The 16697-nt window shown below is 40.4% G+C and overlaps 1 protein-coding gene across 3 annotated transcripts in view; it reads left to right on the plus strand.

Moving 5' to 3' along the window:
* MKX (mohawk homeobox) overlaps positions 1 to 15311 on the plus strand; it is a 76076-nt gene extending 60765 nt beyond the window's left edge. For 2 of the 3 annotated variants that reach the window (XM_023194679.2, XM_023194680.3), the window contains exons 6-7: positions 12635 to 12668; positions 12771 to 15311. In XM_023194679.2, coding sequence (XP_023050447.1) covers positions 12635 to 12668; positions 12771 to 12957 — 221 coding nt within the window. In that variant the 3' untranslated portion in view covers positions 12958 to 15311. The remainder of the gene's footprint in view (positions 1 to 12634; positions 12669 to 12770) is intronic. The other variant, XM_026448212.1, reaches the window with a different exon arrangement.
* Positions 15312 to 16697: the final 1386 nt, after the last annotated feature.

Raw genomic sequence — 16697 nt, forward strand, 5'->3', positions numbered from 1 at the left:
AAAGAAAGAAAGAAAGAAAGAAAGAAAGAAAGAAAGAAAGAAAGAAAAAAAGAGAGGTGTGGCTTTCAATTTTTATTTTCTGGCAGTAGCTAGTTGAGGGGACTATGCATTGACAGAAAGGCAGTTGAAGGTAAGGACCCTGTGGATCCAGGACATATGGGTGTCATTAGCCATCATGAGGGGCCAGCCCACATAAGCGGTGGCAGAAAGGAAAAGAATCTCTGGCCAGAATATGGAAGTCATGGCTGGAGGCAACATTGGCTTTATTTTTGGAAAAGAGTTGGCCGGGCACGGTGGCTCATGCCAATAATCCCAACACTTTGGGAGGCCAAGGTGGGCGGATCACCTGACGTTGAGAGTTTGAGACCAACCTGGCCAACATGATGAAACCCCATCTCTACTAAAAATACAAAAATTAGCCAGGCATGGTGGTGGGCGCCTGTAATCCCAGCTACTCAGGAAGCTGAGGCAGGAGAATCGTTTCAACCCAGGAGGCGGAGGTTGCAGAGAGCCGAGATCACGCCACTGCACTCCAGCCTGAGTGACCACGTAAGACTGTCTCAGAAGAAAGAAAAGACTTTTCTTTTCTTTTTCTCTTCTCTTCTCTTCTCTTCTTTCTTTCTTTCTTTCTTTTTCTTTCTTTCTCTCTTTCTTTCTTTCTTCAAATTCTGAAATAATTTTAGATACCTCTCATTATTTATACCCCCAGGCTAAATAATTCAGCTAGTCTATTGCAAGAAGAAAAAAAATACTAGGTCCATCCATGAATATGGGGTGGGTTTCATTTTATTCATCTATTATTCATTATTCATTTCTCACCACTTAGAAAGCTTCCAAAACTCTCTTATCTCCAGACCCACAAAATCCAGGCTTCTAATAACTCTTTTATCTTTAGTAGCCTTGACCTTCACCAAGCTTTAGTTGCAGTCTCTTCCTGTTATGCCAGAGTTTTAGAGTCAAACTCACTTTGGTCAGTGGGACTGGTAGAAGCAGTCTGGTCATCAACAAATAAGTGTTATGGGTTGTTGGGTGGTTTTCCTTTACTTCCTTTTCTGGCAAATATCACTTAGAATGATTTATCTTACTGTCCCAAAGAGAGGATAACCACAAAAATTTCCTCTAAAAGTGACGCAGCACTTTTCCTCTAAAAGTGACGCCTAGGAACTGTTTAGCAGTCATTCACTCAGGGCTATAGAGGAGTAGTTATAGGGATATCACACACACATCAATTAGAAATCACTCTACTGGGCCGGGTGCCGTGGCTTACGCCTGTAATCCCAGCACTTTGGGAGGTCAAGGGAGGCGGATCACGAGGTCAGAAGGTCGAGACCATCCTGGCTACCACAGTGAAACCTCGTCTCTACTAAAAATACAAAAAAAATTAGCTGGGTGTGGTGGCGGGCGCCTATAGTTCCAGCTCCTCAGGAGGCTGAGGCAGGAGAATGGTGTGAACCCAGGAGGCGGAGCTTGCAGTGAGCCAAGATCACGCCCCTGCACTCCAGCCTGGGCGACAGAGCAAGACTCCGTCTCAAAAATAAAAAATAAAAAACAAAAAGCAAAGCAAAACAAAACAAAAGTCCGAAAGAAATCACTCTATTGAAAGTATAAAGAAGATCTCAAGACAACTTACTTGAATTCCCTATTCTACAATTTGGACAGATTCCTTGATATGACATATTAAATCATAAGGAGAAAAAAATCTGGTTTTGGTCTCTTTGTGGTCTAAAATCCTAGCAAAAATTACAGAGAAGTTTAATCCATTTTTAATAGGTTCTGTTGCCATAGGCTTTCTATGTATACAATGCATTAAGCCTTGCCACGGTCTTTGCAGGTGGCTTTATTGACAGAGGTTACTTGGATAGTGCCATGCAGGGGTTAAAAACATGCCCTTCAGGGCCAGGGGACCTCGCGCTGAGTCTCACGACTTGCAAAGGTGCAAGTTCCTGGACCCCTCTAAGCTACAGTGTCATTTGTAAATATAGGGTGGTGCTGCTATCACACAGGGTCATTGCAGGCATTTAATCAGATAACATTTGTAGAGTTTCTGGCATAGTGCTTGGCATAAGAATAAGCATACAATAAATATTAGCAGCAGCATTAGATTCTCACAGGAGCATGAACCCTACTGTGAACTGTGCATATAAGGGATGTAGGTTGTAAACTCCTTATGAGAATCTAACTAATGCCTGATGATCTGAGGTGGAACCATTTCATCTCAAACCCCCCACTCCCTGCTCCGTGAAAAAACTGTCTTCTACGAAACCAGTCTCTGGTTATTTTAAAGATAACTCCTTCTTGCAACATTTGCACTGCTTAATATTTAAGTTTAAGTTGGATGGAGCTGGATTTTGAATTCTTTCAGGCTGTTTCTATTTTACAGGCAAAACCCACCGCCACATTGGGAAAGGCCAAAGGGTAAATTATTGTCTTATTTATTAACAGAAGGTAAGGTGAACATGGAAGTTCAGTAGAAAATGCAGGTTGTAACACATGTCCAGAATGATGCCATTTTAAAAAATGTGTATAATACTTGTTTGGAAGGCCATATATCCAAATGTTAATATTAGTTATCCCTGATTGCCCCTTATTTTCTATTTTACACTTTTTCTTAGATTTTCTGCAGGGAAGCTGTATTACTTTCTTATTAAAAAAAAAACAACAAATGCTATATATTTATGTTTGTGTGGGTATGTGTGGGTGTGTGTGTGTGTGTATATATATATATATATATATTTTTTTTTTTTTTTTTTTTTTTTTTGACTGGGTCTCACTCTGTCCCCCAGGTCTGAGTGCAGTGGCATGATCTCAGCTCACTGCAGCCTTGACCTCCTAGGCTCAAGTGATCCTCCCACCTCAGCCTTCCGAGTAGCTGGGACTACAGCCACACACCACCACGTCTGGCTAATTTTAAAAATTTTTAATAGACACGAAGTCTCACCATATATGTTGCCCAGGCTGGTCTCAAACTCTTGGGCTCAAGCAATCCTCCCACCTCAGTCTCCCAAAGTGCTATGATTACAAGCATAAGCTGCTGTATCCAACCAATGAATGCTATTTATAAAAAGAAAGAACTGTATAGTCACTGTAGAACCAATTTGTAGAGGGGTGTGGAAGCCCAGCTTCAGTCGCCATGTATGGAAAAGTAGAGATGGAGACTGTAGCCATGCGAGCAGGGAGCCCTGGGGATTGCTTGTGAGCCCTGGGGGTCATTTGGTAAGGCACTGCAACTTCACAGCAATTGGTATTTCCAAATCTTCAGTGAGGTTTTATGCCTGCCCTACTCACCAGAGTCTTGTTCTTATCCTCAGTTGCTCCAAGTATGTGAATAACTCCAGAAACTGATCTGGTACCCCCAGAGGCTCTCTGGATTTCTGAGGTCAATAACACACTAGACGCAGGTTCTGCACACCTGCTATCAAAGTAATGGCCCCCAAACTTAACAGGTGTACAGAAGCACAGTTTTCAAGCATCTGGAGCTCTGACTTACTTTGGATCATTATCACAGGCCCCGGATTTTTAATTGCTCAGCAAGGGCACTAGGCCAGGCCTCATGAGCAAGGTGAATATAATCATGTGTTGCTTAACAACAGGGATGTGCTCTAAGAAATGCAAATGCATCATCAGGCAGTATCCTAGACAACAATGTATCCTAGACTACAAACCTGTACAGTAGATTACTGTACTGACTACTGTAGGCAATCAGAGCCAATGGTAAGCATTAAAAATATGTATCTAAAAGAAACTACCATCAGAGTGAACAGGCAACCTACAGAATGGGAGAAAATTTTGGCATCTACTCATCTGGTAAAGGGCTAATATTCAGAACCTATAAAGAACTCAATCAAATTTACAAGAAAAAAACAACCCCATCAAAAAGTGGGCAAAGGATATGAACAGACACTTCACAAAAGAAGACATTCATACAGCCAACAGACACATGAAAAAATGCTCATCATCACTCGCCATCAGAGAAATGCAAACCAAAACCACAATGAGATACCATCTCACACCAGTTAGAATGGCAATCATTAAAAAATCAGGAAACAACAGGTGCTGGGGAGGATGTGGAGAAATAGGAACTTTTACACTGTTGGTGGGACTGTAAACTAGTTCAACCATTGTGGAAAACAGTGTGGTAATTCCTCAAGGATCTAGAACTAGAAATACCATTTGACCCAGCCATCCCATTACTGGGGATATACCCAAAGGATTATAAGTCATGCTGCTATAAAGACACATGCACATGTATGTTTATTGCAGCACTATTCACAATAGCAAAGACTTGGAATCAACCCAAATGTCCATCAGTGACAGACTGCATTAAGAAAATGTGGCACATATACACCATGGAATACTATGCAGCCATAAAAAAGGATGAGTTCATGTCCTTTGTAGGGACATGGATGCAGCTGGAAACCATCATTCTCAGCAAACTATCGCAAGAACAGAAAAACAAATACCACATGTTCTCACTCATAGGTGGGAATTGAACAATGAGATCACTTGGACACAGGGTGAGGAACATCACACACTGGATCCTATTGTGGGGAGGGGGGAGGGGGGAGGGATAGCATTAGGAGATATACCTAATGTAAATGATGAGTTAATGGGTGCAGCACACCAACATGGCACATGTATACATATGTAACAAACCTGCACGTTATGCACATGTACCCTAGAACTTAAAGTACAATAGAAAAAAAAAAAAAGAGTTAACAGAAATGGGACCTGATTTCCTTTGGGAATCTTATGATAATGAATACTTTAAAAATATAGAAAGTAATTCCTACTCACTAGAAGAAATGTTTTACGTATTAATTGGGTTTTCCCAAAGGGTAGAAAAGTAGTACGATGAAAGAAAAATATATATATGTGTGTATCTAAACATACCTTCACATAGAAAAGACACAGTAAAATATGTTATAAAACAGGGGCCCCTCACCCCCGGGCCACGGACCAGTAGCAGTCCAGGCTCCATAGCAGGAGCTGCATAAGTAGCTTTGTCTGTATTTACGGCTGCTCCCCATCGCTCACATTACCATCTGAGCTCCACCTCCTGTCAGATAAGCGCTAGCGTTAGATTCTCACAGGAGCGCGAACCCTACTGTGAACTGCGCATGTAGTTATGCACTTCTTTTTCTTTCTTTTTCTTTTCTTTTTTTTTTTTTTTTTGAGACTGAGTCTAGCTCTGTTGCCCAGGCTGGGGTGCAGTGGTGCGATGAGATATCGGCTAACTGCCACCTCCACCTCCCGGATTCAAGCAATTCTCCTGCCTCAGCCTCCCAAGTAGCTGGGATTACAGGTGCCTGCCACCACGCCCAGCTAATTTTTGTATTGTTAGTAGAGGTGGGATTTCACTGTGTTGGCCAGGCCACCACCCCCATCTAATTTTTGTATTTTTAGTAGAGATGGGGTTTCACTGTGTTGGCCAGGCTGATCTCACACTCCTGACCTTGTGATCCACCCTCCTCAGCCTCCCACAGTGCTGGGATTACAAGCACAAGCCACTGCGCCTGGTCGGTTGTGCGCTTCTTATGAGAATCTAACTAATGCCTAATGATCCGAGGTAGAACAGTTTTATCCTGAAACTGCCTCCCTCCCTGGTCTGTGGGAAAATGGTCTTCGACAAAACCAGGCCCTAGTGCCAAAAAGGTTTAGGACTGCTGGTAAAAAATTTAAAAATTATGCACTTGTATAAGGCACTTACCATGAACGGAGCTTGCAAGGCTGGAAGTTGCTTTGGGTGAGTGAGTGAGTGAGTGGTGAGTGAATGTGAAGGCCTAGGACGTTACTCTACATTACTGTAGACTTTATAAACACTCAACACTTAGGCCACCCTAAATTTATTTTAAAATTTTTTTCTTCTATAATAAATTAATCTTAGCTTACTGTTACTTTTTTACTTTATAAGCTTTTTAAAAAAACGTTTTGACTCTTTTGTAATAACACTTAGCTTAAAACACAAACACATTGGACAGCTATATGAAAATATTTTCTTTATATCCTATTCTGTAAACTTTTTCCTGTTATTAAAATTTTTCATTTTTTGTTTTTACTTTCTAAACACTTTTGTTAAAAACTAAGCCACAAACACACACATTAGCCTAGGCCTGCACAGGGTAAGGCTCACCAATATCACTGTCTTCCACCTCCACGTCTTCAAGGGCAGTAACATGCATGAAGCTGTCATCTCCGATAATAGCAATGCCTTCTTCTGGAATTCCTCCTGAAGGGCCTGCCTGAGGCTGTTTTACAGTTAACTTTTTTTTTTTTTTTTTTTTTTTTTGAGACGTAGTCTTGCTCTGTCGCCCAGGCTGGAGTGCAACCGCGCAATCTCGGCTCACTGCAACCTCTGCCTCCTGGGTTCAAGCAATTCTCCCGCCTCAGCCTCCCAAGTAGCTGGGATTACAGGCACGCACCACCATGCCCAGCTAATTTTTTTGTATTTTTAGTAGAGATGGGGTTTCACCATGTTGACCAGATTGGTTTCGAACTCCTGGCCTCAAGTGATTCGCCCACCTCGGCCTCCCAAAGTCTAGGATTACAGGCGTGAGCCACTGCGCCCGGCTACAGTTAACTTTTGAAATATAAGTTGAAGGAGCACACTCTCAAATAACAATAAAAAATATAGTAAATACATAAACCCAGTAACATAGTCATTTATTATTACCAAGTATTATGTACTGTACATAATTTATGTGCTATACTTTATACATTTAGCAGCTCGGTAGGTGTTGTTTTGTTTGTTTGTTTGTTTTGCAATGGCGTCCTTCTGTGTCACCAGACTGGAGTGCAATGGCGAGATCTTGGCTCACTGCAACCTCCACCTCCCGGGTTCCAGCAATTCTCCCACCTCAGCCTCCTGAGTAGCTGGGATTACAGGCATGCAATGCCATGCTTGGCTAAGTTTTTGTATTTTTTAGTAGAGACAGGGTTTCAACATGTTGGCCACGCTGGTCTCGAACTCCTGAACTCAAGTGATCCACCCGCCTCGGTCTCCCAAAGTGCTGGGATTACAGGCATGAGCCACTGCGCCCGGCCTCAGTAGGTTTCTTTACCCCATCATCACCACAAACACATGAGCAATGTGTGGCACGACCACATTATGATGTCACTAGGTGACAGGAATTTTTCAGCTCCATTATAATCTTCTGGGGCACTGTCATATGTCTGGTTTGTCACTGACCAAATTACCGTTAGGTGGTGCACAACTGTACCTTCTTTTATTGTTTTAAAATATGAGTGGCTTCTTCTTCTCACTCAAATAATCGTAGTGGACTGTCTTTGTTTTCCCCCTTGGCTGAGCTATTTCAGTAATGATTTCTCACTGACTCATTTACTTCCCTTTCCGTGATCTCAAAAGTTTTTTTTCTTCTACTCCCTCCATTTTAATTTAGGGAAACACATATAATTTTTAGATTGTTTAATTTAAAAACCTGAATGCTTAATCTCACCTCATTTTATTTACATTTCAGTGGCATATGTGAAACAAAAACATTTTTCCCTTTAGGGCTTATTTATTAAATTTTTTAAAAACCTCAGAGAAAAAGATTTGGCCACATTTTTGTCTCTTTTTATGGCTACAAATATAACATCGGGAATATATATCAGAATTGATGTGCTTCTAAGTTGCATTTTTCACAGTTGGCCACAGAGCTTTTTGCTTAGCTATCTCGAGTTGCATTGGAACTGGGTTTTCTGTATAATTTTTTTCTCTACTTAACTGTAGAAGGAAACACATGTCCAAACTGAGGATAGCCCCACTTTAAGTTTCAACATGGTTTGGGTTTTGCAGCATCCAAGATTTTCCTAACTACACACCTCCTTTTTTTTTCTTTTCTTTTCTTTTTTCGCCTTAAAACACGCTCTTTTGGCTGGTTCAATAAGCCGTTCCTGCCAACCAGTTGCTTTTATGGTAATTGACAGCGTAGCTGATTTTTGGAACCTTGGAATCTAAAAAGGCATTTTAGCTCAGACTTTGGAGAGGCTGAGCCAAGCTACTTGCAGAGTAAGAGATACAGCCGAGCCAAATGTGGGGCAGTCAGACCCTGAGTCTGTGCATGCTAATGAACTGCTCTCAAGAGTCTACATACCAGGAGCTAGCGCCAACTTGCGTTTTCCCTCTTTCAGCAACATGCACGATCCTTCCCTCTCCTGTCTGATTGTTTCTGGAGCTACTAGGTGCCACTTCTCGAGTGGAGCCGGTGAGACCACCTGTCAGCAGTGGACAGACGTGTCAGGACCCCCATGACCACCAGGGCTGGGTACACAGACCCACTGCTCCTCAAATACTGACCATGAGCTGAAAAGACACAAGACACAGCACACTTGAGCCAGAGAAGAGCTGATAAGTTTTTACTTCAAAGGGAAAGAGCGTAAGAAAAAAAAATTACAACATTAATACTGCCATTTAGTATAATGAGAAGATTGTAAATTTTCTGAATTCCCCTCAAATGATATCAGTTCGCTAAAAACTGCGACATTTCTCCAGATTTCATCTTAGCACAACAAATAGAAAATAAAAAAAAAAAAAAATCTCCCCAGACTCCCAGATCTTTAGAGTTCTTACTTTCCATAAAAAAAAAAAGCACAAATGTTTCAGAGTCAAAGGGCTCTGTTTGCTATCTTCCTTTTGCCAGTTTGGCTCTTCTGGGAACCAGAACACATTACTCCACAGGAGGTGGCTCTTGGACTCAAAATACCCAAGTGACACTGGGCAGCCCACCAGTAACAGCCTCAGGAAAAGCGTGCCCTTCTAACATCAATTCATTTTGTGAACTAAAAGCACTTTGGACACAGAGACTGCCCACCCCCCGCACTTCCCAAGTGGTGGTAAGCAGCTTTTCCTGGTTGATTTCAGTCTTTGAGATTGAGCTTTGTTGTATGCAGTTTTCACACTGACTACCGATAGAGAAGCAACATGTCTCTATTCTCCATTACTTTTTTTTAAATAGAAATTCTTTTTTTATTGTATTATTCTTTATGTTCTAGGCTACATGTGCACAACGTGCAGGTTTGTTACGTAGGTATACATGTGCCATGTTGGTTTGCTACACTCATCAACTTGTCATTGACATTAGGTATTTCTCTTAATGGTTTCCCTCCCCCAGCTCCCCACCTCCCGAAAGGCCCCGGTGTGTGATGTAAAACAATTTTCTTCTGTTACTGGAAAGGAACCCAATCTATACCTAGTGACATCGAATGTGCCCATCTGCCTGAAAAATAAAATGCAGAATTCAGTGTATTGAATCCTGTGTAGTACATTGTTGAGATTTGTAAAACCTAATTAAGAATACCTGCATGGGGATTTGAGTCTACGTTTTTGCACTTCAAAGGTATTTTTATAGGCACCGAAGTGTCAAACACATACACCCAAAGAGTAAGCAGAATTTTATAATTTCACAGTTGGCTGTAGTAAACATGTTTCTCAGTGGAACAAGTCCAAGGAGTCAGCCACAGGGAGTGCTAGCCACAGCCAGGCGCTCACGGGGCTGAAAGACATGCAAGTCAACTCCTCATCCTAAATAGAGGCTCTCCGTGGACCTGAGCCATGAATTACATCTTCTTCTTCCACTTGCAGGCTCCATACATTGATGGCATTGATGCATTGACAGGTTCTGTAACCCATAAAGTATTTGATAGCCACAGGCTTTCCTCTTGTCTGTGCAGTAACCACTCTGAGGTTGACAGTTCAGGTAGGGAAGTGGGTTCTGGTCTCCTTCGCCTATGTGAGATGGCTTCATCTGGGAGCCAGAGCGTCAGTTACATAGTCTTCTCTAAATTATGTTTTGTTACTTCCCTAACGTTATTTAAGCCTCATGGAACTTACTCTGCTTTTGCCAAGTCTTTCCATTGAATAAATATCTCCATAACCTATTGCTTCACTTTGGCAACAGAATTGTTGCAATTTGTGGGCAAAATGGAGCAAAGGCCTAACTCATTTTTTTTTCCTCTGTAAAATGTGCAATTTGCTGGCTTTCCCTCTCCCAGACGAAAGCCTTGACTTGTTCTCTGTTCTGGTAGCACCTTGTCTCTGTCCTTACTGAGTGGAGATCTACAAATAGGAGAATAGAACTCAATAAAAAATGACTTCACAGATACCAGGGAGACTTGCTATCCATACACAGTCAGTAGTCGTAAATAAATTAGGCCACAAAGTGCTCAGAATTGTGCCTGGCACGTAATAAATGATCTGTAAATCAGTAGTATCAGAGTTCTGCAAATTACAAATGATCATTCTTGTCCTGCATTTACATGAGTTACTTTATAACTGCAAAATTATGGAAAGTAGCAGAGGTATAGCTAAGCATCCAGGCTGACCCTGTAAGAGCCAGAAGCTGGCACAGCTGCAGAAGGTAACGATCTAACTGTTCACAGATCCAATTATTTCCCCCAAAGGATCCCTAAAACCTTATAAAATGCCGCCTGAGTAGTCAGTGAAAGGAGACCAAGGGAACTAACACTCGTTCCATTCTGGGCCAGACACACATGATCTCATGTGTTCTTCACAACCTTGCCATTTGTTCACTAAATGCTTTTGTTTTGTTTGTTCACCTTGTTTATTTAAGTTCCTTAGGTGAAGGGTTGTGAAAAGGGCTCAGAGTGACCCATGATTGTCTCGTGGTCTACACCTTAAGGCTTAACTCAGGGTATGTCAGCAGGCTTTCCCCCATTTTTTTCCTTCAGACAGGGTATTGAAGCTTGGCTGCCTCATGGTCATGTCATTTATTTTCTCTTGACCACCTGTCTGAAATTTTGCCCTGCTTAGACTATATGACGATCATGTTGACGTTATTCTTCTCAAACCTCTTCTAGTTCTGTGACTCTCTTAGAGCTCAGAATTGGAAATTAGGATGCATTTCCTAACTATCCTTAAGCAGTGTAGAGAAAAAGAAATTGTGAGAAATATTGGGTCGGCGGGGACGGGAGGTGGGGTAAAAGGAAGGGAGAGGACTAAGGGCAGGAAAAGACAGTTTTGTAAAGGCCATAGAACTAGCCGAGGGCCTTGCATCTTCCAAATTTCCTGTGTGGAGCACAGTGCCACGTGCAGTAGCTCTCCAGTAATATTGATTATTGTTGTGGAGGATGACAGTGATGAAGAGGGGCTTACCCACTATCTGGTTTTGGAGTCTCGACCCTACTCCTTTGCTAGGACGCCATGCCAGTAGCCTATCTACCACCCTCCTACATCTTTCCCTTCAGTAGGGAAATTTTTGTGTTACTCATACCAGATTCTTTTAGCCTAAGGAGTTCAAGAACCCATTTTTGTGGGTTCTTTATATTTATGTGGTGTTGAGAGACATTCGTGTTCTGAGTGAAGCAGCAAATCTAAACCAAAGATGTGAGTGTAGAAGCAAAAGCTAACATCCTAACTTTCATTTCCTGCAGCAGCAGGAGGAGGCGTTCTTTTGGAAATTGAGGACTGGTGCCTGCTTCTTCTAATAAATATGCCAGGAAATCCTGTATTGCTATCACCATTGGGTCTGTTACTCATTTGCTAACTAGCAGAGGGAACTATGTGCCCATCCTTTGTCTGAAATAAATGTGTGATAACTGGCCAGGCACGGTGGCTCACACCTGTAATCCCAGTACTTTGGGAGGTCGAGGCAGGCAGATCACGAGGTCAGGAGTTCAAGACCAGCCTGATGAACATGGTGAAACACTGTCTCTACTAAAAATACAAAAATTAGCCGGGCGTGGTGGCAGGCGCCTGTAATCCCAGCTACTCAGGTGCCTGAGGCAGGAGAATTGCTTGAACCCAGGAGGTGGAAGTTGCAGTGAGCCAAGATCGCACCATTGCACTCCAGCTTGGGCAACACAGCAAGCCTCCATCTCAAAAAAAACAAAAACAAAAAAGAAAAAAGAAAATTTGATAACCATGAAATTATAGAATCATTGAGCCAGAAGTATCCCCAAGATTGTCTAGAACCCCCAGTTTTTTATTTTAATTTTCTTAGAGACAGGGTCTTGCTTTATTGCCCAGGCTGGAGTGCAGTGGCACAATCCCTGCTTACTGCAGCTTCAACCCCCTGGGCTCAAGCGATCCTCCCACCTCAGCCTCCTGAGTAACTGGGAATACAGGTGAACACCCACCATACCCAGCTATTTTTATTTTTATTTTTAGTAGAGATGAGATCTCACAATGTAGCACAGGCTGGTCTCGAATTCCTAGGCTCAAGCAATCCCCCTGCCTTGGCCTCCCAAAGAACCAAAACTCCCTGATTTTATAGTTAGAGAACTGAATCCCAGGGAGGTCATCATCTGCCCCCAAGTTACACTGCAGGTGGGTAGTAGGGCAAGGCCAGAACCTGGCCCCAGGCACAGTCAGCACTCTTTTCCTTATGCTGCTTGTCTCCTGATCCAAAAGGCCCCAATTTCTCAGAGTAAATAACTTCAGATGATTGTATATCTATGAGAGTTCCCTTTTATTCTTTACTACCCACTGTCATCTTATTTCTGCCCCTTTGCAATTTTTTTATCTTAATATAAACTGCTTTATCTTTATTAAAACCTAACTAATTTTCAACCATATTTCCTGAAGAACTTTTACTTCTGGTCATTAGTGATTAAACTCCTGAGATGAGAAAAGAAAGGAAAAAAATAAAAATAATTGAATTTTTGCTTTTCTTTACAGACACTCTGGAAAACGGATCCAATAAGGGTGACAGGTGAGCAAAATGTTCCCATTGGCCATTCCTGCTTTTCAGGAAAATTTTCAATGCAAACTGCAGTGAGTTTGATCGTTTACTTTCTGTTTTGCTTAACTCCAGTGCAGCTAACAGAAAGGGACCGAGCAAAGATGACACGTATTGGAAGGAGATCAATGCAGCTATGGCCTTAACAAATCTTGCACAGGGAAAGGACAAACTGCAGGGAACTACCAGCTGCATCATCCAGAAGTCGTCCCATATAGCAGAAGTAAAGACTGTCAAAGTGCCGCTGGTGCAGCAGTTTTGAGAGCTTGTTGCTTTTCAGATCCAATGGATGTTCTTTCCAGTGTTTTCGTCAACCCTCATCCTAAGAGCCGAAGCAGGAATGAAAATGACTCTCTCCTAAACCTCTTCTTATTTTTAATTATCCCAAATATATCATTTAGTTGCTTCTATAAAAGACATATAAATTATAAAAAACTCATTTTAATCAAAAATATTAACTTATTTTATGTTACTCAAACTATGCATAAAATGTCTGCATTACCATTACAGTAAGTGCCTTGCTTCCCAAAAATAAGCTCCAACGTGGGCATAGTTGAACAGCTATGCCTCAAAATGCCAACGCCATATGCTTATTAGCCTGTGTGCATCATTCCAGACGGACCTAATCATTCCAGGACTGAAACCAGAATCACTGAAAGCCCTTGAAATACATTCAATAATTCACAAGTTAAAACTTGGATATCTGTTCAGCCCAAATGAAATCTTCCTTTTAAAAAAAGTCTACAGTATTGAAAATTGTTCAATGTGCTTTTCAGAGTGACAGTGAGAATTTTATGCATGTATCTTGCCTGCATATCTGATATGTTACAAACTTCCAAAATTCCAGGTGCAGCGATCCACATAACGTTGTACATTTAAGAATTGATTCCTTCAAGCTAATTTAAAATTTCAATGAATACATGATGATCAGGAAAACTTTTTTTGAAGCACACTGTTGGAAAGCACCACAAAGCCCTTTAGAATTAATCTGGATTTTTTTCTCAAGTTCTGCTGAAGTTTAAAAAAAAAAAAAAACTTTATTATATAAATAACTCAAAATTTTCCTGTGTAAAACTAAACCTGTAGTTTTAAAACATAATCCTGTTTGCATTAGAGCTCACTGTCTTTTTGTGATGGAAACTGTGTTCATATGGTATGACTAAAAATCTTTAATTTGATTCGTTTCAAATTACAATTGCTGATGGACAATTTGTATTGCAGCGAGAACAAGAGAATGAAAGAAATATATCTCTGTGCGGCTATACATACACATACATAAAATTGATTTTTAAATTTAAAACATACGGAAAACAAAACATTGAACAGTTTGAATTTTGCCAAGTTGGATATTAATGTAAAAGTGAAGTGAAATCGTGCATTGAAAGAAAACATTTTGTTTCTAAATTAGACTACCATTGAGTGAGAATAATCAATATCAAGAAAGAAGACTATCTTTCTCAACTAAACAATACTATTCTAATCAGCTTGGGAAGACTTGAAACTTGAATAAACAGTGGAAATGCCAAATATAACAGAGGGTATGTGCTACAGAGAAGTAAAAAGGGTTTGACTCTTTTATGATGGGATTTTTTTTTCTGGGTACGTAATCTGTTCTTTTTTTAAACTGGAAAGCATTTTTGTCAGTGTGAATGAGGGTCAATAGTGCAGCCAAGTGGTGACATTTTTCTTTATTTTGCAAAATGCTTTTAAAACCAAAGGCTGCTCTAGTTGACGGACAGTATCAGTCTTGATATAAATTATAGGACACTTTTTCATGTAACATAGCATTTGGGGATTGGATTTATTTAGTGTAATGAAGATAATTTGATATAAAAATATTTTGTGTATATATATATTTTTACTTTGTTTTCTAAATTGCTGTTTGCAGTAACAGTAAGTGCAAAGCAAAATATATAAGTTATGACTGTATGATCAGATGAAGTATGAGTTCTTTTGGTTTGCATCCTTAAATAGTTAGAGATCTCTGATAAAAACTTTGGAATCTTTACAAAACAATTTTGCCAAAATGTGAGCATGTCAATGAAAACTAAAGACAAATACTTCACTCTTTTTCATACTATTATAAGTTATTCTGGTATTAAATATGTTAATAAAAGTGTTTTTGTTTTGACATATTTCAGTTAGATGAATGAATGCTGGTTGTATTTTATTTGAATGAGTCATGATTCATGTTTGCCGTCTTTTTTAAAAAATCAGCAAATTTCTTCTATGTTATAAATTATAGATGACAAGGCAATATAGGACACATATTCACATGATTTTTTTTAATACCAAAGGTTGGAAGATTTTATAATTAACAGGTCAAGAAGACTTTATAATAAGCACATCCTTGGCAATATCTCCAATTGCAATGACTTTTTAATTTATTTTTTCTTTTGCTGCTTTAACATTTTCTGGATATTAAAATCCCCCCAGTCCTTTAAAAGAATCTTGAACAATGCTGAGCCGGCATCTGAAAATCTAACTCATAATTTATGTTGTAGAGAAATAGAATTACCTCTCTTCTTTGTTTTGCCATATGTAATCATTTTAATAAAATTACTAACTGCCAGGAGTTCTTGACAGATTTAAAATAAAAGTTAATTTCTAGACCTCAATGATCGTATGGATTTTGTTTTCCTTTGAGAACTAAGCAGGTAGATGAAGCAGGAGAACAGATGGGCCCATTATATGCAGCAATTCTCCTTAGACTGTTAAGGGATATGATATGGGAGTGCTGCATTTGTATTAGGTTTGAATTTCATCACCTTAGGCCACCAATCCAGCTTTTAAAGACTGAGGAAAAGGGAGTGTGATGTTGACTATTAAAATCCGTAACTTTAAAATGAGCATTTTCACATAATACCTTCTTTCCCTCACTAATACAATTAGCATTTGTGGCATGCTCTGCACTGGAGAGAAAACCTTGGCTTTGAAGCTAGACAGAACTACCTTTGAATCTCAGCTTTATCCCTTACTACTTAGTCATTCTTACCTAGTTTCTTCATCTGCAAAGTGGGAGTAAGGAGCTATACCTTCTAGAATTCGCAATAAGATTGAGATAAAATACAATACATAAAGTGCCTACCACTTTATGTATGTAGTGTCTGTCAGATAATAGGTGCTTGGTAACTGGAACGTATTATTATGTAGTTACAATTCCTCTATCCAGGCTTTATGCACAAGAAAGTAGAAATATTTAAAATAAATACAACATAAGACATGTGTAGTTTAATGAACAGCTGTGGAGAGGGAGAGATGCCTGACAAGAAAAGCTGCTGTGCAATGGTGAAAGTTGGTATCAGAGTTAGAAAGGCCTTCAAGGAAGATCATTTTAACATCATCACTTTGAATTTCCAGGCAAAAAGCATAAAGCGTTGCAAAGTTAAGGCAGAACAGACATTCCAGCAGAAAACACAATACGTGCGGTCGCTTCCTTCTTTGGGATAACCAAGAATTGCTTTCCCTCTATTTGTCCTGCTTGATACTGTTCAAGGTGGCTAAGAAAAACTCAAGCTGCTGCCTGTGTTCTCTGTCTGCTCCAAGTAGCAATGTTTAACAAACAGTGGCAACAGCCATAGCCTGCTTTTAAACTTATCCAGCTCAATGGTGTCACAGCATGCAAATAAACACAGAGAAGAAGAGCAAGCCCCCCAGGCTGTCCTGCCAGGGATGGCATAAGCAAGTCATGCCTTGGAAGGCAGCGTGTTGTGGTGGTAAGAACCTGGGCCGGCATGCTCTGGCTTTGCTACTTCACTTCTTAGTACCTTTGGGGAATAAGCATAAGCCTTCTTTCTATACCCATTGTTTGCACCTATAAAATTAGATCTGTGAAATTTACCTACTCCAACGATCTGTTGTGGGGAGTCAATGAGGCAGTCGATATAAAAGCACTTTACAAACTGCATGGCACTGTACAAATGTTAGCGATTATGACTTATTCCACGCAGCTCTGAAAGACCTCATGTCTCACACTTTTTGGCACTATAAACTGTGGTTTCC

This window comes from Piliocolobus tephrosceles, chromosome 9 (assembly GCF_002776525.5).
Source record: "Piliocolobus tephrosceles isolate RC106 chromosome 9, ASM277652v3, whole genome shotgun sequence".
Classification (NCBI taxonomy): Eukaryota; Metazoa; Chordata; class Mammalia; order Primates; family Cercopithecidae; genus Piliocolobus; species Piliocolobus tephrosceles.